The sequence below is a fragment of the Gallinula chloropus genome (genome assembly GCF_964237585.1).
Source record: "Gallinula chloropus genome assembly, chromosome: Z".
Classification (NCBI taxonomy): domain Eukaryota; kingdom Metazoa; phylum Chordata; class Aves; order Gruiformes; family Rallidae; genus Gallinula; species Gallinula chloropus.
In genome coordinates this window covers 53,258,440-53,284,414 of record NC_140089.1, presented here as the reverse complement: position 1 = coordinate 53,284,414, position 25,975 = coordinate 53,258,440, and the positions used below count along the sequence as shown (strand labels likewise).

Sequence of the window (25,975 nt, the reverse complement as noted above, 5' to 3'; positions counted from 1 at the left end):
TTGGGAGGAGAGACTGACACACCAGAAGGCTGTGGTGCCATTCACAGGCCAGAGAGCTGAGCGGAGAGGAACCTGGAAGTCCAACAAAGGCAAGTGTCAGGTCCTGCACTTGGCGGAGAATAAACTAGTATAGGTTAGGGGTTGACCTGCTGGGATGCAGCTCTGCAGAGAAGGACCTGAAAGTCCTGGTGGACAAGAAGCTCTCCATGAGCCAACAGTGTGCCCTCATGGTGAAGATGGTCAGTGGTGTCCTGGGGTGGGTTAAGAGCAGCATGGCCGGTCATGGGAGGTTCTTTTCTCCATCTACTCTGCCCTAGTGAGGCCGCATCTGGAGTGATGTGTTCATTTCTGGACTCCTCAGTTCAGGAAAGACTGGGAACTACTGGACAGAGCCCAGCAAAGGGTGTCAAGGATGAGGAGGGCACTGGAGCATTTCTTGTGTGAGGGAAAGCAGAGAACATAGTCTGTTTAGCTTGAAGAAGACTGAGAGGGGATCTCATCAACCCTTATCCATCCTCTAGACAACCACCCTTTAGATTCTTCTCACTGGTACACAGTGGCAGGATGAGGGGCAGTAGACACAAGCTAGAACACAGGAAGTTCCATCTCCATGAAAGAAAAACTTCTTTACTTTGGGGGTGTCAAAGCACTGGCACAGGCAGTCCAGAGAGGCTGTGGAGTCTCCTTCTCTGGAGATATTCAAGGCCTGTCTGGACAAAATCCTGTGCAGTGTCCTTTAGGTGAACCTGCTTTGCCAAGGGGTTGGACTAGGTGATCTCCAGAGGTCCCTTCCAACCATTATGTGAACCTATGAATCTCTGACTAGATCCTGCAGAACTGGCACAATGCAAAAATGAGGAAGAAGAAACAGGGGTAAAAGGCCAGGAGAACTTGGAACAAAACAGTTCTAATACATGGGGCATGATAGTTATCTGTCAATATGCTCTTGGAAGAAATTGGAATTATTGGGAAACCTGCTCTTGCAGGAATGTATGGATTTGTGATTCCATCCACCTCTGATTAAAGAGCCTTGACTGCGTGTTCTTGTGAATTATGTGTCTCCTATACTTTGAATTTCTGTTTGTACCTGATGCTTACCCTACGGTATTTGGTAGAGGTGTATAGAAGTTATTTTTGTCCTGGGGGCAGAATGTTCCATCTAGCTTTTTTTTAAAGAGTCATTTTGTAAGCTAAATGTGAGCCATGCAATGACTTGCTGTGCTGCAACAGCTGGCTGCCTCAAACATAGGGTATGAATAAAAAGGTCACCGAAGAATTTATAGAGTTAATAATTTATTTCATGTGTCACTTCAGAGAGAAGAAATACGGGCTCTGTCTTGCCCTGCTGGAAAGAAACTGTATGCTGACTGCAGACATTTTTTGCACTACAGTTTATTGCTTGTGTGTGCTTTATCTGGGAGATTTGATTTGACCAGTTCAGAGAACTAATTTTAATCTCAGTCCTGCAGCCTTTCTCTCCTCTGAGAAACTGGACCTTTCCTGTGTCAAACTGCTTCTTATGGGAAGGAAGCAGAGGGACAGTGCTGGTGGCATCAGGCCTGGTTGGCACCAGGATGCTTCATACATCTGTCCATCCATCTCCTCCATGTGCTCCTTAGCTGGAGAAACCACCCTGTGCCCCCTCCCTGCCTCCTGGCCATGGAAGCGGGTTTGGCTCTTGTGATATGGTCATAAAACCAGGTTGGGCTAATGTCCTGATCTAGAGAGCAGTGTTCAGGTGCGGGCTGCCCAACAGGACCCCTCAGACAGCACTCATCACACATTTACACAGGTTATTACCCTTTTCCCCCATATTTGATCATACTTCTTGAAGACCTTGCTCCTCCCTTGCCCTGCCCCAGTCTTCTCCCAAAGAAACAGCTTGCCCCACTTACAGTTTTCCCATGGTTTCCAGTTCTGTGACATCCACACTCACATTTGCTGTTTCTGATCCTGATCTCCAGACATTTTTAACCCTTGCTAGCATCACTGAAATGGTTGCCCAGTGCTGCTGGCCATGCAGTGGGTAAGCCAGCTAAAGATGTGAGGGGTTGGGTACTTTAACGTCACTGCTTAATACTGAAATGCTTGGGTTCGAAGAGGGAGGTGAGCCCCTCAAAACCACCCTAAGTTGGCCTGTGTCTGTTCTGGTGGAGCTTGGTTGTGGCAAGAGTTAAGTGAATGCTTTGCAAATCCTACCTGACAGCCCACCTGGAAGTATTTCATGTTTCATGTTCCTCCCGCCGCTTTTCCACCAGAAGGTAGATAAGCTTTGTTTATGTCAACTCCACAGGCAGAAGCATTCGTGTGGGATAACGATGTGTCGGCTCACGCCCAGACTGTTGCCAAGGCTAAGTATGAATTTCTATTTGGCGTGGAAGAAGAGAAGCCTCCAGAAATGGGTAAGTGCCGTTTATTACCATTACATAAATAAATAAGTAAATAAATAAAAGGATCTCTTAAGCCACTCAGGAGAGTTCTGCAGAAGCTGCTCTCTGATGACCCAGTGAGGGCTCGCGCTCTGCGCTAAGCTGCCCTTCGCTGAATCACAGTGCAAGTACCAGACCAGAGCAGCCTGCTACTGGTTTCGCCCCAGAAAACAACAGCAGTTCTCTGTCTTGCTCACCCCCACGTTTCTCTTTGGCTCACCTGGGCCACCTCGATGCAGCAGTAGGGAGCTGGTGGAGGGAATCCCAGCACTTCTCTCCGTCGGACATGCTTCAGCCACACGTTCTGCCATTTCGCATTCTGAAACACCGTCCGTCTCTGCCTGGAGGTCCTTCCTGGAACGCCTTTTGTGGCCTGCACACTGCTTCTCCTACAGCTGGAAGTAGATATGATTTTAATTTAGATACTTCAGGTGGTACTTGTTCCTCTGCAGTTAGTAATTCAAGAAATCCAGCTGTGGTTATCTGGTGTTATGCCTAAGGATCAGCCCTGTTTCTGTTCTTTCCCTCCCTTTTTGCAGCCCAAGCTTAGAAGAAAAGCAGTTACTGTACCTATTTCTTGTGCTTTGTAATTATCAACAATCTCTGCCCTCTCTGCAAAAGTATTTCCTCGGGCTGTTCTCTTTGAACCTTGATCCTTTCTAATTGCAAACTTTCTGGCATGTCACTTTTAATTAAAGAAGACTCCCATCTTGGCAGAGAAGGGCAGCACTTTGTAAAGAAACAAGCTGATAGGTTGCTCCACTTCAGTAAGGAAAGGGGAAAAATCAGTGAAAAAAACATGAAAGGATAAAAAAACCCAAATCCAACTAGAATTGAAGTCTGAAAAGTGAGTAAACGGTCCCTCCCTGGATTTTCTAAAGTTTGGTGTTTCCCTTGGGCAATTCTAATTGCAGAATGGAGGGGGAAGATCCAAAACCAACCCAAACGTCCTCATTTAGGAATTCTAAAAACATTTACGAATTCCCACAAAATGTGTCTCAGATTATTACGAGATTCATGATGACCTCATTTCTTGTTTGGAGAGAAATGGTGCGTGAGCACTGTCAGACAGCATTAGTGCATTTCCGGAGATTGGCATTAAATAAAGTATGCCATGTCTAGTAAATAAAAGTGAATCTATTGTTATTACCAACCAAAGCAATTGTCAAATGTGATGGGTATTGTGAGGTGGCTGAGTGCTGAGCCCTAAAATAAAAGGCGGCCAAAACCAAGCTGGATATATTGGCTTATGTGTGTACTTTTCTGTGTTTTTCCTGTGCTGCTTCTTGCTTTCTGAATCTCCTGTTCCATTATTAATCAGAAGCTGCCATTAGGGGCTAACAGTAAGTGAAATGGGAGTGACTTCAAGAGAGAGTTTCCAAATATTTAGTGGTGATTAACGCACAACATTAGCGAATTTTACCTGGAATCTGTGATACTGTACCTACACAGACTGGCTTCATGCTGTCACATGCATGCATTCTCATCCTCCTCCAGGAAGAGGTTTGACCACAATGGATATGTGAGAGTGTTGCTGCCCCTTCTACTTTTTTTCTTCATGCAAGCAGGTTTTTAACTGCTTATTAACTGGAGATGATGAGGATGAGGTGACTGAGGGCAGAGTAGCAGAAACCCAAGGCTCTGTGCACCAAGTCCTGGCTGCTTTTGATTTGATGTATGTCAAATAAGTCTTGCCATACATTTTTGGGGGAAGCAGCTACTCCTGAAACTTCCTCTGACCTGCTCTGTTACATGGGGAGGGAAGAAACACCATCAAAAATCTAAACAAACCGGCTACTTTCTAAAGTGATTTGGTGGGTCCAGGTATGAAAGATTTCAAGATGTCAGCAACAGGGGCAGGGACAGGAGAAGTGGTGTTGCTGAAATTTGGTCAAGAGAATAACTTGTCACTCTGAGCAGCAGAAGTGAATTTTAATTTATCTAACCAAATGCAGTTCACCCACGCCTTGGCTGGTCACAGAAACTGAGGTTATAACATGTAAGCTGCTGGACTGTCTAATAACTTCTACCTCACTGTTCACCCCTTCCCTTTCGGCCACAAACATATTACTGATGCCCAGCTGGATGCTGTTGAGGGTATAAAGTTTTTGGTTGCGTACTAAACTACTTCTGTTGCACAAGCCAGTTCACAGAGAAGGAAGAATAATTGGGGGTGACTGTAGCAAACACCTCCTGTTTGCCTTGGTGGGAAACAGCAGGCTTTGTTTATTAGCTGCCGTGCTAATTTTTTACCTTTTAGGTTGAAGCTTGTGGTCATTTTCACAGGTGAGAAGGGGGTGGAGAAAAGATGCCTGTGGAAGAGATCACAGAATCACAGAATCACAGAATCACAGAATCTTAGGGGTTGGAAGGGACCTCAAGAGATCATCGGGTCCAACCCCCCTGCCAAAGCAGGCTCGCTATCTCATATTACACAGATAGGCATCCAGACGAGACTTGAATATCTCCAGAGAAGGAGACTCAACCACCTCCCTGGGCAGCCTATTCCACTGCTCCGTCACCCTCACTGTGAAAAAGTTCTTCCGCATGTTGGTGCGGAACTTCCTATGCTCCAGCTTACAGCCATTGCCCCTAGTCCTGTCCCCACAGACCACTGAAAAGGGGCTGGCCAAATCCCCCTGCGTCCCAAGTCTAAGATATTTATAAACACTAATTAGGTCTCCCCTAAGCCTTCTTTTCTCCAGGCTGAACAGACCCAGCTTACTCAGCCTTTCCTCATATGGGAGATGTTCCAGGCCCCTAATCATCTTCGTGGCCCTTCTCTGGACTCTCTCCAGGAGATCCCTGTCTTTTTTATACCAGGGAGCCCAGAACTGGACACAGTACTCCAGGTGGGGCCTGACCAACGCAGAGTAGAGGGGGAGGATCACTTCCTTCGACCTGCTGGACATACTCTTCCTGATGCATCCCAGGATCCCATTGGCTCTCTTCGCCACCAGTGCGCACTGCTGGCTCATAGCCAACCTGTCATCAACCAGGACCCCCAGGTCCTTCTCCACAGAGCTCCTTTCCAGCAGGTCATCCCCCAGCCTGTACTGATACAGTCGGTTGTTCCTCCCCAGGTGCAAGACTTTACACTTGCTCTTGTTGAACCTCATCTGTTGTTTCATTGATGATATTCAAATGTTAATAAAGCTGACACATTAAAATCAAATCCTCCTCATTTCTTTCCTCCGCTGCCCCCAGTCTGGTTTTACCTGGTATATTTGTGATCCCTGATGTATTCCTGTGCTTTTATCTTCGTGGTGTGACGTGTTTTGTCTGGTTCCTCTCTGACTGTTGCTTGTCCTGCTGCCCTGCTGCGTCACTTGGAGCAGATCTGGTCTAGCCTACCCCTGCCAGGACCCTCAAGATATCATGGGAGAGCTCGGGACCACACATCTCCTTGCAGGCCCCTGCTCGTGGAGCCACCCTCACTGCTGTGGGAGCAGGATGCGCCCACACATGGCCACATGCCCATGTGCTGCCTCGCCACCTTCCTTGGTGAAAGCCCAGCCTTCCAGCAAAAGAAAATGTTTGTTAAAGACTGGATTTGGCTGGGTTTGGCAAGATGTCTTCTCAGCCTCTTTGACATAAAGGGCGCTTGTTGTATTATGGAAACATGCCCTCCTCTGGAACTGGCTGTGGAAACAGGGATCTCTATTGAGCAACCTTATCTTCAGGGCTGGCTGCACTACAGATTACTGATGGTTATGACTTTGCAATTAATACATTTAAATAATCAAACAACAACAACAAAAAATCCTGCCACTGTGACTTAGTCCTAAAAAGTACTCCCTTTGGGGAAAAAAAGAGGGGAACACTTCAAAATAATTGCTTATGTAAACTTGAAAGCCAAATACCCCAGAATTCCTGTTATATGAAAAAGTAAACCCAAGACAGTTATTAGCAAGAAAATAGTTTCTTAAGGCTCATAAGCAGTCTTTTCTCTTACGCTTCTAGGGGGAAAAAAGCTTTCACCCCCTCCTCTGCAAGAGAGGGTTTAATCTCATCCTTCACAAAAAAGCCCTGTTCAAATAGTCTCTGGGTTGCTATGCAAATCTGGTCTTTCCCAACAGCTGCGGGAAGACGCTTGTTTTTGAATTCCTGGTGAAACAAATAGCTTTTTTGGAAAGCTTGTCACTTGCTGTTTTGTGTACAGTGAGGTGTCATGAGGCAACTGAGCTCATTTAACAGCTTGCTTCTGGCAAAAGGGATGGTCCCAGCCGTACACGGTCGTGGGTTGTCACATGCTAGCTCTTAGCAAGCTCAAGCCAGTAAAAACTGAGTAAGAACAAAAAAAAAAATCACAAAACAATGCCAAAAAAAAGGTTTAAAAAGAAAAAAGTTAATTTTCTCCTGGTGGTGTGTGCCTAATCACCTCTGCAAGGGGTCAGACAGTGCAATGTATCCATTCCTGAATCTCAATCAGTAAAACGATTGATTTTTTTATGTAGAATTTCTTTTAACTAGTTTCAGGAGTGAAGGAAGCCCACACTGGCTGTTTTGTTTGGTTTGTTGGGTTTTTTTTTAAGCAAAACCTTATTTTTTTTTCGTGGTTCTGTGATGCTGATTTAAAGAGCCTTAAAAAAATTTATTCCAGTGAACTTCTTGCAAAATGAGTGTCGCTAACTCAGTAGCTTGTCCTTTGCTCTTCTGCCTTGATTGCTTTTTCTGTGGCTTCAAGTCACACACTTCCAGCTCCACTGCATCCTTCTCGATTGCATGGATGGGTGCCTTCCTGATCCTCACTCTGAATCCTGTCCTTAGATCACAGCTGCTCACACGTGGCATCGTTCTCAGGCTAGCCCAGGCTGCTGGCTGTAGTCTTGCCCAGTGCTTCAACCGCACTGTTTTCCGTTTCATTGCACCACCCTTTGTCATGTTTTCATCTTTCCATCTCCAGGCAATCCTGAAACTCTGGGCTTCCTGGTGTGGTGTCTCCATCTGCTTTCCCGAGAAAGTACAAAACTGCATTTTCTGAGGGTTGAAGGACTGCCTGATTTTCATGTTCATGTTGCTTAATTATGGTGGACAGAGGCTGTGAAAATAGATACATCCGATGCGTGTTTAAGTGTATGTCCAGGAACATTTTCCAGCAACACATGCAAGGCTGGAATCCAGAAAGCTCAGACCTGTGGTGCCCCCTCCCCCCTTAATTAAAATTCCATCTTCATGTTGTGCACACTTGGCTCTATTAGCTTTTTATGTTGTTGTTTCTATTGTCCCAGCGCATTTTCTGACACACTGAAGATTCAGATGAATTTTTAAATGCTTGTGTGTAATCAGTATGTTTTCTTGCTTGTATCCCTGTTGTCTGGTGTTGCTGGTTGGCAGTGGTGAAAAGAGGTTAACTTATTAAATCTGAGTCTCCAGGTGTACTGTATGAAAATATACTTGGTTTGTGCACTCTAAGAAGTGCTTGTCTCTCTGGCACCAGCATGTTGACTGGACATGCTGGATGCTCCTCTTTCACTCCAACACAGAGTAAACCAGGTGATTATGATCTACTCCTTGGATGCTCTGAGGAGCAGCAAGTCTTACAGTGCTGTCAGAAGAACACATCCGACCATGCTTAGGGAACAATTAATACCGATGCAGGAGGACAGGTTGTACTGTGCTCTGCATTTCAGCTGCATGAGGTGGAGTTGTTTTGCTACCTCAGCCTTTGAATTTCTGAGTCCCACTCCCCAGGGCTGGGTGAATCTGAGGCACGCTCTGGAGCTGTCAGGAGTGGTGTGATGGATGCCTGGGTTTCCAGTCCCAAGGAAAGGAGAACTGAAGGGACATGAGGCACTCTTCTAAGTGTTTTGCTCTGCAGGAGGAAATTGGATGTCTTGTGACCCGCAGTTGAAAGCTGGATAGTTCAGTTATAATAACCTACAGCTGCAGGGAGATTACCACATCCTTAACTTGGTGGACAACAGAGTGGTTTGAAGGCCAAGCAATTGTTAAAACATGGGCTCTTTGATTATTGCTTTGGAAAGGTGCAGAAGTAAGCGCTCAGAAGTTTGGAAATGCCATGGTTAAGGCAGTAATTACCTCTGCGTCTGTGGACTGTCAGCCATGCTGACATGAGAGCACAAATATTTGGGGCCCTGGTGATGCTGGCAGCCTGTCCATGGCGTCTGGCCGCCTCAGGTGCTCTGAGCTCATGTGGTGTCAGCTGAGCTTGGCTGTTCAGAAACACTTTCTCAGAGGTGGCTGGGCCCTTCCCTTCATCAGGCAGATGGAAAATGACGCATCCACGTCTGAGCACAACAGGAGGGGCCCAGACAGCTGACCTGGCTGGCTGTCAGTGGGTACCATAGGGCACATCTGCCTTTCTGCTCCTTGCCACGGTCAGCTCCTCTCCTTGACGCCAGCTCCATCACCCAGTGAGAAAGGCCATGCACCAACACAAGCCCTCCGATGTGCTGTAGCCTTGAGTAATCTCTCAGGTCTCCTGAAGGGAGGGATGTGTGTTACCCTGCTGCTGGTGATGGCTTGATGATGAACACGGAGCAGGCATTTAATTAAAATTATGGGATTAGATGCCGCTCTGGCCTGGTATCGCACTGAAAAAGTGTAACACCACAGTAGAGAGTATTTTTCCTGTTTGCAGTTCATTGCTTTAACAAGTGCCTTCTGCTCTAGACCCCCACAATGTTTATTTAACCCTGTCCAGCTTCCTGAGGAAGGGAATCTCAGTCACTGCGTGAGCTTGCTGCAAAGTTACCGTGAGATGTCCAGCTGCGCCTTTAGCAGCAAATACTCCAAAGCCTGGGGGACGCACATGTCCCTCTGTGCCCTGTTTTTGTTTTAGCTGTGCGTGTAACTTGATACCCAGCAGCTGGGGTGCTTTGAGGACTGCTTAGCAATCTTTTTCTCAGCCTGGCTAATTGGTCCCAAACCCTGAAACGTGGTAACATCACATCCTTTTCTGTGGATGTGCCCAGTTTCTTCAGCGGCTTCGGCAAACATCCGGAGTTTCTAAGATCTGTGAGTAGCAAGTAGTGTGGGCTTTTTTAAGCCATTGTTGCTTAAATGGTCTTTTTTTTCTGTCTGAAGAGATCTTTCTATTTGAAGGAATTTGTGAGGGTTTTAGAAAGTTTGTTTTAAAATACAGAGTTTAAAATATGCAACATCAAGTAGACGTGGATTCAGGGAGGCTGTAAAGTCTTTGTAGATGTTGCAAGTGTCAAGGCAGCTCTGGGCTGTCACTGCTTCAGAAGTTTGCTCTTTCAGATGATGGGGAGCTTTTAAAGTCATTCTTGCTATCACTGTGTATATCTACACTTAGAAAATCACCTATTGGCCACTTTTTTTCTAAATCAAGGCAGTGGAAATGTAGAAAAATCCAGGTTCTTTTTGGCTCTGTTATTCGAATTGGGTTTCAGTCTTAAACCAAAACTTGAGATTCTCACAGCCATGTCACTTCCAGGGGCTGAAGCTTTAAAGAATAAAAGTGCATTGAATGCAGCAAAACTCCCCCACGCTTTTACGTCAGGATAAGGAGGCCAGATAACTCCTTTTGTATTCCCTCCTGTTCTGGCTCATGCTAGCAGCTGTATCATTCTTACCCTTTTATTTTCCAGGGTAGTGACTCGTGGGACCAAGCTCTCTCACTGTCCATCTGTGACCTATACAGTGATTTGTAGCAGATAATGCCTCATACTAAATCCTACTAGCACGTGCTGCACGTTAGTTTTGGACTTTGTCCGTTCTGAGCTCACTGTGGGACGTGTGAGCTGCTGTAGCAAAGTGCCATCCTTCCTGCAGCCAAGGGGCAGGTCTGGGAGACTCTTTGTTCACTGGAGTTGGGGTTTGCCACTGGGAAAAAGTTAACATTTGGGGGCAGGGTGGGAGGAAGAGCAGTGGAGTCACAGCATTGCTTACCTGAGGCTTTTCATCAGGAACAGGGTTTGCAGTTGTAAAAAACCCCACCACAGGCACATACACTCCAGCAGACACAGAGTGACCCTGATATTTTACATTGCTTTCTTAATTTCTTTCTCACTCTCTGTTTTTTAAGCCATGGCAATTTGGGCACCACCATCATCACCTGACTCCAGGCGCTGGGACTTGGATAGTGGAGAGATTAGGGATGGATTCACCCAGTGTAGGCATGGCTGTCCTGTGGCAGACTGAAAGTACATCTGACAGCCTCTGTTTCCCCCCAAACCCCAGAATTTAGGGCACTATGCAAGAGCAGCAGCAAGCAATGCTTCTCTGATAATCTCTTCCAGCATGCGAGCTGCGGGTGCAGGGTTACCTGAGCCGAGTTCTGACCCTGGGTGCTCACAGGGGGACTATTTCCTCCCCTGAACTGGTCAGTTTAACTTCTAGGTAATCCTGAGCTGCTGGCTGCCAGACTGCTATCTGGCTGTGTAAGCGAAGGGAGTGCAAGGCACACACACTGCCCGTGCACACTTCTGGATCTGTGTCAAAGCAGGGACCCCTCCCCCTCTGGCTGTCTCTTTTTGGGGTGAGTGAGCTCAGCCAACAAGGTCACTTCTTCTGTGTAGGGTCTGCTGCGTCTCTGGTCCCTTCCACCTTCCCCCCAAGTTTGCTAAGGTAGCAGAGGCAATTCACCAGCACTGATTTTCTAGGCCACTCTCCCCTGCCCCTTCCCTCAGCTCCCTGCCCCCCTGGCCTTCACTCGAGTTTCCCCATTTACGCCGACTTGTTTTTACATACTGCCGATGTAACTTTGCAGGCATGAGGGTCTGGCTCTCCTCCTCTGTGCAAGCAGACTGCCCGAAAGCCTGGAGAGCAAGCTGCAGAAACCCCTCTGCCCAGTCTGGTGCAGTCATTTGCACTCCCAACACAAAACCACAATGCTTGCACTATGCTAATCCCCTGGCTTTGGCTAATGAAGGACCGTAGCTGTCCAGGCAGGATCTATCACAGCATGGAGAATGACATCAGTTGGAAAAAGGGCTGCTGCGCAAGGCTGCCAGTGATTGTGCAGCATCCCTTCCCTCTCAGAGGGGGAGGCTGCTCCGTCTCGGTATGCGCAAGCACCGCTTTATAAATCAGAGCAGTTTAGTTAACCACAGAAGTTGTAACTGGAGGGAGAGCGAGACGAGGAGACATGTGTGACCACCCTCTGGCAGGCCTGCAATAATGACACGGCGCCATAAGTCCTGCAGTTTGTTCGTTAAGCCCCATCATCTAGAAATCCGTTCGCACGCTCTGTTTCCACGTGCACTAATTTGCATCTCACAAATAACGGCGAGAAATGCCGGTACCGGGACAGCATAGCTGGTATGGCGCTGCGGGTGGGCTCACCCACGTGCCGCCTGTGATCGGTTCAAGGCGCTGCGGAGAAATAAAATGCAAGATGACTGGGCTGCTTTGTGAGACCCTCCAGCTCGGCGCTGCCGAAACGCCGTCAGGCACCCCCTGCTCTGAAACCAGCACGCGACTCCCAGCATCGCCATTCTGCCCGTTGCCTCCCTTACTTACGGATGCGGTTGTAACACAGGGCAGCTAAGCACAGGCGTCTCCCTGGCATGCCGTCAGGCAGCCTTGCTGAAGGAAATCTTTTTTTTCTCCCCCCCTGCAAGCTGCCAAGGTGGACTCCTTAGCTCCTGCGATAGACTGAATGAGACTGCAGTTCCCCCATCAGTTTCATAATACTCAGAAAGCATCCATTTACATCATTGTGTGCAGTGCAGGGCAGCAGCTGCCAGGAAATTTGAAACTATTTTGATTCCAGTTGACTAGAACAGCAGCAATTGAATTAGCTGGTATCGCTGTAGATAAACTGATGATCTGTGCATTTTATTTCTTTGACCAATGGGTAACTGCTGGAGCTACAGTAACCTCTGTGAGTAAGGAGACTGTTCAAGCAAATATATCTAATTTCTCGAGCTAGCTTATATAAATATATATATATACTGTATAGAGAGAGACACTCACACCATTCTATTGTAAAATGTACCTGTAAACAAAATGTCTGTCTATGCTTGTAACTTGTGTTTTGCTTCCTAGAATTTCCTTTGATTATGCTGTAGACAAGCTTGCTTGACATGGAATGGTTATTTACCTATGAAATATCATATCTATGCCTGATTTAAGTCATGAATTCTTTCAATGTCTAGTCATCAGAAAGACTGCCAACTGCTATTAGGTTATATTTGCCCAGTCTCAGTTTTCTAGCCACTCACCCCCTTTCTATTTTAACTTTTTCTCTCTCGGTTTAATTTTTTTTTTCTTTTTCCTTTGTTGAAAGAAGCCACGTTCAATGCAAAGTAGAAATTGTGTTACCTGAGAGTGTGTGTCCTTTCTTTGTTTGTTTGGTGATGGGTATTTTTTTTCCCTGCTCATCTTCAGTGCGGTCCTTATATTTTGTTGTTGCCTTTCTAGCCTTGTTTGTAATGCAGTCATATTGGGGGATGGGGTTGGACAGGATATGCCAGTAGCTGCAGCAAGACATGATGCTGTGGTGGTGGATGGGAATAAGGGAGGAGTTTCCCTTAAAGAGCTCAAGCTCCTGGTAAGCTCTGGTACCCAAAATAACTCTCTGAGCAAAGGGAAAGGCTTTGTGTATTTTAGGAGTGGGGGGCAATTGGTGGTGGTTTGCCTGTACAAGGAGTGGAGATCTCAGCAGTCACATGCATGGTGGTGCCTAGCGTAATGGGGACAGGCTGCTGCTTCGGTGCCATATGTGATTATTTGTTTTAATCAGGCAGTGAATTAGGCAATGTTCCTGAAGGATGCCATGAAGGCGAGAATCCTGTCGACTTGTGCTGACATACAGGAGCAGTAGCAGTCCTTCCAGAGCAGGGCTGATGGTGCCTCACTGTAGAAAAGGCCTTAAATTTCTACCGTGAACACGTCCCTCTCTTGCCCAGGTGAAACATGGCTTGCAGGTGGGGCAGAGGGGAGTACCTGTGTGCACGCTCCCTCCTCCTGCATAACTCTTCGTGCGCGTGTATGCTTGTATGTGACTTTTACATGTACCTCTTCTGGAGCCTGCTGGGCTTGCCAAGGGGTAAAGTTTGTTTGGGATGAAGTTCAGAAGGAGAAGTAAACGAGAAACTTGCTTGGGGCTGCTTACCGCCATCGGCAGCAGCCGTTGGTGGCAGATGGGGATGCGCAGCAACGCATTTAGCATTCATCACCAGAAATAAGGCCGCCTCTGTTTCCCTCGTGTTGGTTCAGAAGCTAAGATAGCAATTAGCAGAGATGGGCCGGGCCCCTTGGCAGGGCCTGTGTGCAGTGCCTTGTTAGGGCTTGGCTTCCAGTGCATGTTGGTTGGAACCCACGCCCACCCCGCCCCTCCTTCCCCCACCCCTACGGCTCCATGGGGGGGCTAGGAGGATGATGCTCCGGGCTTCTTTCCAAGGAGGTGGTGTCTGTGGGTTTGGAGGGAAGTGTGGAGGACCCCAGCTGCTGGGGCACTGTGCATTGCCTCCCTTGGGAAGCAGCAGAGCGTGCAGCCCGGGCAGTGGCATGCCCCTGCGGTGCGGGGGGCATGATACAGTCCCAGCTGGACCACTTCCCGCTGGCAGGCCTGCAAGCTGAGCGTTGCCGCAGGTGGACTTGTGTCCACTGAGAAGGGTTTAGGTTAGCATCTACGGTGGCAGGATCCCTGAACTGCCAGCAGATCAGTTCTCTTAAAAAAGCCCATCTCTGGATGCGTGCTAAGAGAGCAGCAAGCACTCATAGTGCAGACCAGGGCTGTGGGTGGGGACCTGGGGTCTTTTGCTGTCTTTGGGCTGGTCCCTGTGCAGGTGTAGGGATGTTGCACTGTGAGGTGGAAGTGGCAGCTGGGTGTCTGTGATGTGAAGTGTGTGGGCTGGAGATGCACCCAAGCACTGTGTGGCTGGAGCACAGGCAGACAGGCCTGTTCGTCTCGGGATTTGGGCACTTTGACAAAGCACCGTGCCTGGAAATGCTCATGTGGGTAGAAGGATCTCAATCTTGCCTTCAGACTCCGCAAGTGCACCCACACCTGTGTGTCAGAAACACTGCCATGAAGGCAGGCTGGTGATGGGAGATGTGGACAGGGCATCCATGGTCCTCACAGCTCCCTGAAACATTGCAGCAAAGGTCCCTGCTTTGTTCTCAGCAGCAAGCAAGTCTTCTAGATGAAACCTGAGCCAGTAAGTTTTATTTATGGAGTGATTAAATCAACAGCATGGGGATATCTGGAAAGCCTACTGGGGGATCTGGAGAGCCTACTGGGGTAGGCTGTGGGTTGGTATGGTCCAAGTCTTGTCACTTTGATCCTGCACCACACACAATGTGCAGCATTTACCCTGTGGCTGGATATGCTGGATAGTGAGCTGGCAGGTATGAGCTGCTGCTCATCTTTACAAACCACTGGCAGGTAGGTAATGAAGTTAGTGCAGTGCTGAGCTCATGTTAAGTTATCCTCCCTTTCACCTTGAACTCAGCCTGTCATTAACCACAGGTACATGGATGGCTTCCTCCTCAGAAATGGCTTTTGGCCAGCCTGCTCTGAGCAGAGATGGGGATCAGCTTGCTATGCAGCACCTAGAGGTGCACCTCAAGCGGGGCAAAGCATCCAAAGACAAGTTGGTGTCTGGTTTCAGAGCTGCCACCCCTGACATTTTTTGAGTAGGTGTTTGGCTCTGGCCCCCTTGTTTGTTTTAAAGTGCTTTTATACTCCAGGCCAGTTTTTTCCAGAAACGTGCAGTGAATGCAGCTGCTCCTATTTTGTTTTTTTCAAGAGCTCAGTTCCTCCTTAGGCTATAATACAAGGTGGCCAAGTATCAATCGTTCTGTCATCTGTGAGGTCCCTCTGAGGACAGCAAGTTCTCTGTTACCCCACAACAATGGGAGCCACTGGGTGCTCGGCGCTTGGAAAATGGGACCATGTATTTTCGCTCCAGCTTTGTTTACATCAGTTGGAAAGGCGGCATGAGGAGGGGAGGGGTAGCAAGCTTTTAGTGCAGCACTGAATTTGCTGCAACGGAACATGTGGACTGCTCGGTATACATACATCACTGCCACACAACCAAACTTCAGTTATCTGAGTTGTTAAAGGAAGAGGGTAGTGCTGGCAGAAAGTTGAATTACTCATTAATTGCACTGTAATTTAGCTAATTGGTTTTGTCAAGGCTGTGGAATATATAGGGTGTGGCTGTTTATCTTCCTGGTGTTTCATCTTTACCAGTGAAAATTACCTAAAACGTTTTTTTTTTAAATAAAACCAACATGTATGGAGCATGCTGTGGATGGATGTCGGACCTCTGAATATCTGCTTTCTTCAGCCCTTGTGCCTGGCCTGTGGACTCAGACTGTTCATGGGCCACTGGGACCCTTTCTGAAGTGTAGCAGACATTTCTTGCATTCCTTCCTCAACAGCGCACACTCCAAAGTAGGGCTGCCCAAAAACTCCTGTGTAGAAGGACCAGCTCTTGGATAAGTGCCATGTGAGAGAGTGCAGAAGTGAGTTGAACTGAACAGTGTTTTCCCTGCAGGGGAGAGCCTAGTTACTCCGTTAGGAGAGGTCCTGGAAGGGAGGTCAGGCTTTTTACTTATGTGTGCAGTGGATAAACCCACACTCTCTTTTTTTTCTTTGCAGGTAGTGGCCATGGAAGCAGCACGTTGCTCCCTCACACCATCATCAATGAATTTCCAGAGTATGGCACCGTAGAGCCAAACAGAGATGTACCGAGGGCTTCACCACCGTGCCAGGCAGGACCTGTGACACGCGGCCCAGAAAGACAGGACAGTCACCACCGTGCACCTGCCAGGCCCCTTCCTCAGCGAGCGGCTCCTGCAGACAATTCGGGACCTGGTGCTGGGGCGGCGCAGCCATGGACCCCAGAGGAAGGTTTGCAACCCGCGGATAACGCACCGGAGAATACGAAAACCTCTCGGCGGCTGGAAGCAGCAAGGGTGCAGGAGAGAGCAAACACTTCTCTTGATTCAGAGATGCAAATGGAAAAAAAGAGCATTACTGGCAGCCAAAACGTGCAGACAGCCAGCGAACCAGTTTCAGCAGGCCAAGAAAAAACCCCCTCAGACATGCCTCTTCCATCTGAACGAACAGCTGAGGAAAAAATGCATTTGATCGTAGAGAAAGATCTGGCTGCAATATGGGCTGAAGAAAAGCAGTCCGAGTCCTTGCGAGCCATTACTAATAAAGCCGAGAAGGTCCATGCAGCACAGGAGACAAGCTGTCACAGACCATCTGTGGCAAACCTGGAAGCAGCCAGCAGAGTGGAGGGGTGGGCCCATTTTCAGGGGTTTTCAGCACACAGTCAAGGCAAAATGCAAATGGGTCCTGAGAGGAGGCTCTCTAAAGAGGCAGCTGTGAGCAAACATGTAGAATTTCAAGGGGTGGAGATTTTATGGCTGCAAAAAGCTGAGGAGCAGAAAAGGCAGAAGCACTCACTGCTGGAGAGTGTGTCTGTAGAGAGGAAGGCATTCCCCAAAACACCCAGCCATCCTGCACCACCAGTGGTCTCCCCAGGATTGGCCTCCTTGCCAGATGTCACTTGGAGTGAGGTCTGTGGGGACCTGAGACCGGAACCCGCTGCCTCTGGAGCCACTCCTCTGGCACTGCTCAATAAAAGTGGGGAGGATGAAGTTTTTGTGAAGGACAAGAAGAGCCATGGCGAGGAGAACACGTCTGTGCTGGCAAAAAGCCAGGGCAGGTGAGATGGCGCTTGTGGGGCGGGGTGGGGGCCAAGTGGATCTTCTCTCATCCCAAGCACAAGGCTTCTGCTTACCCCTTCAGGGGCTAATGGCAAACAATAAATGTTGGCATGGTGGCAATGTAAAGATGTTTGGAGATATAAAGATGTGCTGTGCAGTTTGCGGGGTAATGGCTGTGTTGAAGTGCCTGTAGCAGGTGTAGTAGTTAGGGCATCCCATGCAGTGTGCAGGCCTGGCCATACGCGCCTGGCTGGATTTTCTGGTTTTGGGGCAAGAACAGTGCAATTACATCTGAGAGGCTGGATAATAAAGATTTGTCACCCATGCCTTTCTGTGATATAAGAGAGTAAATGCTGTGATCTGCTTTCTATATTACCTGTTGGTGTTTATATAATTTTAACTGTATGTACTGCAGAAATTATGTGCTGCTTATTAACAGGATCGTCCCGATGTGTTCACTTCTCTTTCCTGACACATAGCAAGGCAACAGGTCCCACGGGTGTGCTCTAAGCAAACTATGCCCGCTCTAACCTGGCGGGTTGTTTGCAGCAGAAACACCAGGACCTCAGCAAGGCAGGTGTTGTTCCTTCCTCTGCACCTGGGGATCTGTGGAGTTTTGCTTTGGCTGCTGCGTGGGATTGCTTGGCACGTGCCATGAGAAACCCCTCAGTGTCTCGTGCAGCAAAGAGGAAAACTCTCTGCAGGGGGATGCTACGTGTTCCCCTGTGCATTCGCAAGCAGGGCAAGTCTTCCTCCTCCAAATCTGGTTCTCTCGGCTCCAGCTTTTTAATTGCATATGCTTCCCTTTGCGTTTTTGAGGGATTTCCTCCAGCCCTAGGACTACGGAGCCAGCAATTTGTCCTCTGAGGGCAGAGAAATCATCTGGGTGTATGTCGTTGACCTGTGGAGCCTCTGGCAAGGCAGTGGTGCTAGTGGAGACCACAGGCATTTCTGGGTGCTCTTTGCACATAAGCAGCTGATGATGGCTGTTCAGCAGTATTAGGCTTTCCCCCACCCCCCTCTTTTACCCAGAAGATTGTTTCTTTTTGCATCCTCTGAGAGAGATGCGGTGCCAGTCATGAAGAAAGGTGGTGCAAGGAGAAACTACCGGTTTACCTGCAGCATTCTCTCCTGGATGAAGCTACTTTGACCTTTCTGTTTGCAAAGGTGGAAGGTGAGGAGGTTCACCCAGAGGTCTAAGCCTTGCTCCTGAGCTGAAACGAGCTGTTTCTGATTAATTTTCAGGATGATGGAGGAGGGAGAAGCAGCCATGGGAGGATATGAAGATGTCCTTGGGCAAAGGCACTCTGATATCTCCACAGATCTGTACAGCTCACAATTCGAAAACATCCTAGACAATGCATCTTTATACTACAGTGCGGAGTCGCTGGAGACGTTGTACTCGGAGCCTGATAGCTACTTCAGCTTTGAGATGCCACTCACTCCCATGATCCAGCAGCGCATAAAGGAGGGCAGCCAGTTTTTAGATCGGACGCCAGCCTTGGGGCAGCCAGAAGTCCTGCAGCTTCCCCCTGACAGGGAGGTGAAGGTCTGTGGTGAAGGCATCGCCAATGGCCTGAGGGTTGTAAGCGAAACACTCTTCAGAGGAGACGTCACAGAAGTCCCTCGTTTGGAAAGGTAAAAGTGGGTGAGCTTTCTGTGTGCATGCTGATTTTGTGCCAGTGTCTGTCATGGAGTGTAGTTTTGACTCTTTCAGCGCTGCGCATTTTCTACCCAGAGTAATTTCCAGTGTAACAGAGTGAGCTGTAGGAGGGGTAAGGCATCCAGACTTGTCCTTCGGTTTAGAAAAGTGCAAATTCACTTTATGAAGGTTTTGGTAGCTGGTACTTGTGTCATTAGAACATTGTCGCATTGCTGGGACCTGTCCCTGGAGGAGTCATTTACCAGTGACAGATGAAACTTGTTCTGCACTGTTACACCTGACAGTTTTAGGAATCGTAACTCCCTGTGCACGTGAGTGAGTTGTCCAAATGCAGCTTGTGATTTGGATGTTAAAAGTATGTCTCTGGGCATAGCTTTTCCTCTCCTGAGGTCAATGCCAGTTAGGTACTTTAGCCCCCACCACATTCATGGGATTTAGGGACCGCTGGTTGCTTCTTTCATTCGTGCACTAGCTACTGCTTGAGAGAGACTGGAGTGTTATAAAATGTTTATTTCTCTTTAGGTAAATGGAGACGTAAGAATACCTATTAAGAGAAGAGTCACGTAAGAAGCAAAAGCTAGGCTAGGTGGTCAGAAAATACTGTGTAATTATAGAAACTCTGTGAGCAAAATTTTCTCATCATGTGTTGTCAAAGAAGCTGGAGAGAGTAAAAGGCAGCAACAGGCAAAGAGGGGGCTTCAGCCAAAAGCAGTAATCCGTGGATGGGTGAGGGACCTTGTGAGTGAGAAAGATCCCAGGTCTCCATCCACTAAGGACAAGGGTGATATCTAGGAGTTCTTAGAGTGTTACCTTAGATGGGACTAGTCTTATCTGAGCTTTCCAGGGACTCAGTGGTGGGAGGTCTTTTTTCAGTTCTATTCCTTTTGTGCTAGTGTGAAAGAATCCTTTGAACAGAAGTAGTTTTGCTAAATTTATGGTTTAATGCAGTTTACCCTTAAAAGAACAGGCAGAAAGAAGGACCTAGCAGTTTAGAATGCTTTTTCCATCAATCCTGCTGAAAAAAAGGTGTTTAAATCTTGCACAACCCTGAGCTGCTTGATGCCAATAGGCAATAAATGACTGCTGATCTGCTACAACCAGTACAGAGCCAGAAACTGAGCAGTCCTGACGCTTGCAGCTCCTTACTTGCACTGAGACCAGAGATTGCTGTAAGACTGGGCAGAGGAGGACAAGCTGCACATACAGACCTTGATTCCATTACCTTGTAGTTGCAGCATTTAGTATCCAAAAAGTACTGTGAAGTAAGGTCTACATCAGCTCATCAACACGGAAGTTACTGTGTACTTAGATAACACTTGGAGACACCCAAGGTGATTGCCTAGTGTGGATTTCATTAGGAATTAAGTAACTTCAGTTTAAATTTGCAGCCATAGTGATAAACAGGATTTTACAGGTGTTCTTTTCCTCCCCCTAATAAAAAAGAACTAAGTGTCCCCAGCAGCCGGTTTGTTAGGAAGCTCTGCTGTGGCAGCCTGCTGTGAGGGACGAGCCCCAAGGGCACACTTCCTTAAGGTAGCTGCTGATAAAAGAGTGTAGCTCTGGCAGTACAGCCAGCCACGGGTGTGCCCAGCAGGGTAATCCTCTAGACAACAATCTCACTACCACCACCAGCACCACCACAACCCCTCCCTATGATATTCTAGCATCGTGTTGTATTGCGCCAGGGTACAGGTCACTGACAGATCCTGTGCGGTGTGTTGTTGGTGCTGGTGACGAGTCACGATTTTCCAGCACGTGGGTGAGGGGCACTGTGATTTGTTAGCAGAGGGGTCGAGGCAACGTGTCTCTGCGATGTGCAGGTGAATCAGAAATAGCCATGAGGGCTGTGGGTACTGTTTCAAAGAGCTTGCAAGCGTGGCCGTGGTGCCTGAAGCAGCCCACGACTTCTTGTTTCAATGGAAAGCCCACGCGTGTCACAGGTGTGTGGCAGCAGCCACGGCAGCACCGTTGTGCCTTCTGCTCCAAGCCCTGTTTTCCTGTGGTGCCAGGAGCTGCCCGTTGCGTCGGGGCCCGAGTTCCCCGTGGTCCCACCTGCCTGGCGCTGCGGAGCATCACGGGGCACCCGCCGAAGTGCCCGAAGCCATCCCGGAGAGCGAGGTGGGGAAGGCGAGCCTACCACCCTGCCAGATTTTCAGGTCGCGGGCAGACGCTGTCGGGCAGCAGCTTGCCTGCGATATATCGCAGAGCCACCGGAGGTCTCTGTGCCCCCTCTGCCGAGCCGCCGGCACTCTCCCTGCAGCCCGGGACTCCCGCAGCTCTCTCTGCCCGCCCGGTGATGGGAAGTGACCGAAGTGTGCGCGCAGGCAGGATAGCAGCTGGAGGACCCCTTCTTGTGGGGTTGAAGGCAGGTCTGGGGTCCCAGCGCGTGAATAGAGGCAAGTGCAAAGTGAAGCGGGACAATTTGGGATGCTGGGGAGGGGCGGAGGGAAGAGAAGTGCAACGTTGCCGTGCAGCACGAGAAGCAGCATAACCTGACCGTGAAACTGTGCTGACAACCCCGGTGAACAAAAACTGAAACCAAAACCTCGGCAGATCCCTATGCCGTGGGATTTCAGTGACATAGAAGAAATGCGCGGGAAAGTGCGTGGGGAGAAAGCACCCTCCCAAGTACCAGCACTAATTTGTGGGGTAATGGAGTGTGAAACACTGGCAGTTCTTCCCTTTACAGAAAGGGAGGGTGAGTGGGAGAGCAAAGGCTTAATGTTTTACACCTGGAAATTAAAAGCTGAGTCCCCATTAGGAAATGAGGAGCAGGTGCTCCTCATGATGATACCTTCTTGATAGCAGGTAGGTGAGCACTGCAGAGCACCTTTTGCATCTCTCTGGAGGGATCCTGAGTGGAACTGACATGTGGACCCTAGGTGGCGTGAAGTTTTAATGTGTAACAGCAAGGAAACCTAGTCTTGTAATGAGTAAGCTGGAGGGGAACATCCTTCTCCGTTCTTAGGAAATCGCTGGCTCTGGGAGGGGTCAGCTCTGGTATGTGAAGGCCAGTCACATGCCTTCAGAATTGAAAAAAAAAGGAGGAAAAGAAAATTATTGGAGGCTCGTGGGCTGCAAGTTCCTATGGACTCTGGTGTGCCTGGATGTTTCTGCTGTCCTCCCTGTTGACTGCTGGCTGTGAACAAACACAGTAAGTCCTACTTAGAGCCCTGTGACCTACAGCTCTGACAGCCACTCCCGCGTTTCCTTAGGGCAGGGGGACATCAACTGGCCTCTGGGTTTTCCTGCAGGACTGATTGGCTTGCTTTTGCAAGTAGTCCTTTCCTAGCACAGTGTGGGTATGCTTTGTGTTGGGCTGGTGAAGGAGGGATGCTTGGGAGAAGAATGCACAGCTTGCCTTCCTTTGGGAACAGTTCTGGTGCTTAGTGTCTTTTGGGGGTGTTTAATCTCTTTCCTAGGAAGGTCAGGATCATCCCTTTGAGGGGAAAACAAATTTCTGCAGGTGAAGTGGCTTCAGGTTTCCCCAGGTGGAGATGGGAGGACTGTGTGAGGTTTCAGAGCTGACGGACAGCCCTGCTGTATTATCAGGGCACCATAGGGTCCCTGTGAAACATGCTGAGCCACAGGTTGCCTCTGTAATGAAGCTTTGCAGTGGCAGTAAAGATGCTGCGTTTGGTTTTGGTCCCCTTGCCTCTGTGTTACCCCTGCAGAGGCTTGCAGTTGCTGCTGTCACACCCGTGTTGCAGGTACAGCACTCCTTGTGCTGCTGGGCTGTGTTGAGATGGAGCAAGGCTCAGGCATGCTGTGCGGGAGTTCAGTCTTGCTTGTAGAGGCTGTAAGAAAGATGGTTTGCAAGGCACTACCTGGTTGTTGACACAAATCAGATTGGGGGAGAGGGATTGTATTTCCAAAGCAGTAAGATATACCTGTGGGAAAAGTGAGTTTTCTTTGTTATGTTGTGGTGGCTTGACCCTGGCTGGAGGCCAGGTGCCCCCCTAAATTGCTTTATCACTGTCCTCAGCTGGACAGGGGGGAGAAGTTATAATGAGAGGGTTGAGATAAGCACAGGGAGAGATCATTCAGCAATTACTGGCACAGACAAAACAGGTGCAACAAGATATAAAAGTCCTGTAATTTCTTACCCAAAAAAACCTAGAGGAGGGTAATGAGAAATAAAGCCACATCTTAACACATTCCTCTACCCCCCTCCCCTTCCCCCTCCCCCGCCCTTTCCTGGACAGCTTAAGCTTCTCCTGATTTCTCTCCCTCTTGCCCTCTAGGCAGCACAGGGGGATGGGAAATGGGGTTGTGGTCAGTTCATCACACATTGTCTCTGCCGCTCCTTCCTCCTCAGGGGAAGGGACTCCTTACACTCTTCCCTTGCTCCAGTGTGGGCTGCCTCCCATAAGAGGTAGTCCTGCACCAACTTCTCCAATGTGAATCCTTCCCATGGGGTGCAGTTCTTCACGAACCTCTTCACTGTGGGTCTCTTCCACGGGGTGCAGACCTGCAGGACCAGACTGCTCCAGTACAGTAACTCAGAGGATCACAGCCCCCCCAGTAAACCTGCTTCAGTGTGAGCCTCTCTCTCTGTGGTCTGCAGGTCCTGCCAGAAGCTTGCTCCAGCACGGGCTTCCCATGGGGTCACAGCTTCGTTCATGTGTCTCTATCTGATCCAGTGTGGGGTCTTCCACAGGCTGCAGGTGGGATCTCTGCTCCCCGTCATCTTCCATGGGCTGCAGAGGGACAGGCGCTTCACCATGGTCTTCTCCACGGGCTGCAGGGGAATGTCTCTCCCCCGTACCTGGGGCGCCTCCTCCCCCCCTTCACTGACCTTTGGTGTCTGCACAGTTTCTCTTGTCTTCTCACTCCTCTCTCTGGCTGCAAAAAACCCTGCCACTGAGATTGCTTTTTTTCCTTCATAACTCTGTTATCCCAGAGGCGCCGCTGCTGCTGGGCTCAGCCTTGGCCAGCAGCAGGTCTGTCTGGGAGCCAGCTGCTATTGGCTCAGTGAGACCTAGAGGAAACTTCTAGCAGTTTCTCACAGAAGCCACCCCTGCACACACCCACTCCCACCCCTCCTGCCACCCTGCTACCACACGAACCCAAAACATATATATACAGTGAGCAACAGAGCACCCAGTGCATCTAAAAGTAAAATATGAAGCTCTGTCAGTGATGATCCCCGTTTTTCTTTTTTACTTTCAGACTTTAAAGACAGAATTCCTTCTTTCCTTGTATGCTGCAGTCAGAACAAGAAATTAAAAGAAACCAACCTACTTGTGGCATTCCTTTTCTTAAATCATCTTGGAAGGTGTGGTCTCTGTTGGTAGGAGGACATCGCCCAAGATTTTTCTAAATCCAGAGAGAAAAGAGATCTGTATTGCAGTTCCTAATCCTCAAAAATGCTAAATATTTGGCACCTGCCATCATCTTCAAAGAACTGCTGCTATTTAGCAAATTCTGCAACTCCTGTTTTGTTTTGTGGTTTGGTTTATTTTTTTCCTGGAGATGCAAACATAAATTTAGTCACATATGTATTCTTTTGTAATTCAGGAGGGAGAGAACACATGCTCCCTGAAACAATCTGGTGATTCTCATAATGAATACACTAGAGTGTAGACTGTCGTTCCCAATGACTGCCAGGTTACTCCTGATGTTTGATCCTCACATAGTTGTATTCTTCCTTCTGTGTATGGGATGCTTCCAGCAGTTTCTTAGCACTCCACTTATTCCTTCTTTGAAACAAGAAACTTTGTTGATTGATAAACCCAGTTTTGATCCCTTTAAGTCTTGTTCCTGCACACCAGTTATACTTCTGATTTTCAGCATGCACTCTGGTATTTTTGTCCAAGACAGCTTGTATTTGATTTTCAATGTAGATACCAGACTTGGTACTTAGATATTTAACATGTAACCTGTATTCATTCCTTTTATTATTCTGTGCAACAGCAGTCTGGCAGAACTTTTTGTGCCCTTTGAAGTCTCACCTTGCACCCTGGTAGCATTTTTTCATTTAGCATGAAGCTAGCTGAGATCTCTCTGCTCCTAAGCAGATGGGTTTTTTTTTTTTGCCTTCAGACATGTCTGAGCTCATGACAAACTCCAAGACCTAGGAGGCTGTCAGAAGGTGGTACTTTACATTCACTGCTATCCATACGCCCAGGATAAGAAAAGTTACTCAGAGGCAAATGCATCTGCAGCTGGTGGGCAAGCAAATGTGTGCTGGAGCTTGTTTGCCTGCACATGGGCTACCGCATCTGTTAGTTGTTGAGCCCTTGGTAAGCATGAAAGGCTAGCATGGGTATGTTAAATCCAGGTAAAGGTGAAGTGACAAAATCTGCAGGGGTTAATTTCTGGAACCAGTGACATTTTGGTGACTGAGGATTTGCTGTTATGCATAGCTTAGTAAATTCAGGAATATTAAGCCACACTGATCACCCTGGTATTCCCTGCAGGAAGGTGGCATCACTTTATCAAGGCTCTGTAAATACAGCCTGTGAGTTTGCTTTTGCTATGGCTAAACGAGGTGATTGCCAGGCCAGTTGAGTCAGAGTTTGTAAAAGTGCCTTTAGTTCCTAAATGAACTGTTGTTTTAGGGGGCAAAAAAAGGCTGCTGACTTTTCGCCTCTTCAGTTCCCAGCCTCCTCTGAAAATAAAATAAACAAAACAAAAATCCAGGAGCTGACAGAGACAGAAAACGAAAGGATAGAAAAAAAACGTGGAACAGCTGATCAGTTCCCTACACAAAAGTGCCTCAGTATAAAGCTGTCAGCAGCTCAGCTTCTAAGCTGGCATCTGTTGGCATATCTCCATTAAAGTCAAAGCCATTTAGGTCAGGAAGCCTTCATTCACTGAAACCGAGGCATCCCTGCCAGCTCCAAGTCGGTCCTGAAGTGCAGCCTGCCGTCTCATCCATGAGCTGTGACTGGCTGCCAGGCAAGCCCCCTTGCATGTTATTACTGGTTAACTCTCCTCTTCCTCCGTCTGTCTGTCTGTCTGTTGGGGTAGAGAGAGGCAGAGCAGAGCCTGGCGGCTGGCCCTGGTGGCGTAGAGTCATGTATAGCTTCGGATGTGATGTGGGAGCACCGCTGGAGAAGAACAGGGCAAGCATAGCGTGCAGACTCCCTGCTAGCACAGCTGGGTGAGCTGTGGGTTGATTGGTGGTTGTTTTTCCTTTATGATGGAAGTCTATATTATTATTATTATTAAGTATTATTTTTGAAGACAGGCGGTTCATTGCACTGCATGGTTGTAATGTAAAGCTGCTGTGTGATACTACTGGCAGCACTGAAAC

The 25,975-nt window shown here is 48.3% G+C and overlaps 1 protein-coding gene across 1 annotated transcript in view; it reads left to right on the top strand.

The window, feature by feature from the left end:
• Positions 1 to 25,975, top strand: part of PSD3 (pleckstrin and Sec7 domain containing 3) — a gene marked incomplete at both ends in the record, with an annotated part of 105,587 nt that overhangs the window by 12,913 nt on the left and 66,699 nt on the right. The window contains 3 exons of the mRNA XM_084278578.1: positions 2,294 to 2,406; positions 15,977 to 17,050; positions 18,297 to 18,689. Of these exons, the coding sequence (XP_084134704.1) occupies positions 2,294 to 2,406; positions 15,977 to 17,050; positions 18,297 to 18,689 (1,580 nt within the window). The remainder of the gene's footprint in view (positions 1 to 2,293; positions 2,407 to 15,976; positions 17,051 to 18,296; positions 18,690 to 25,975) is intronic.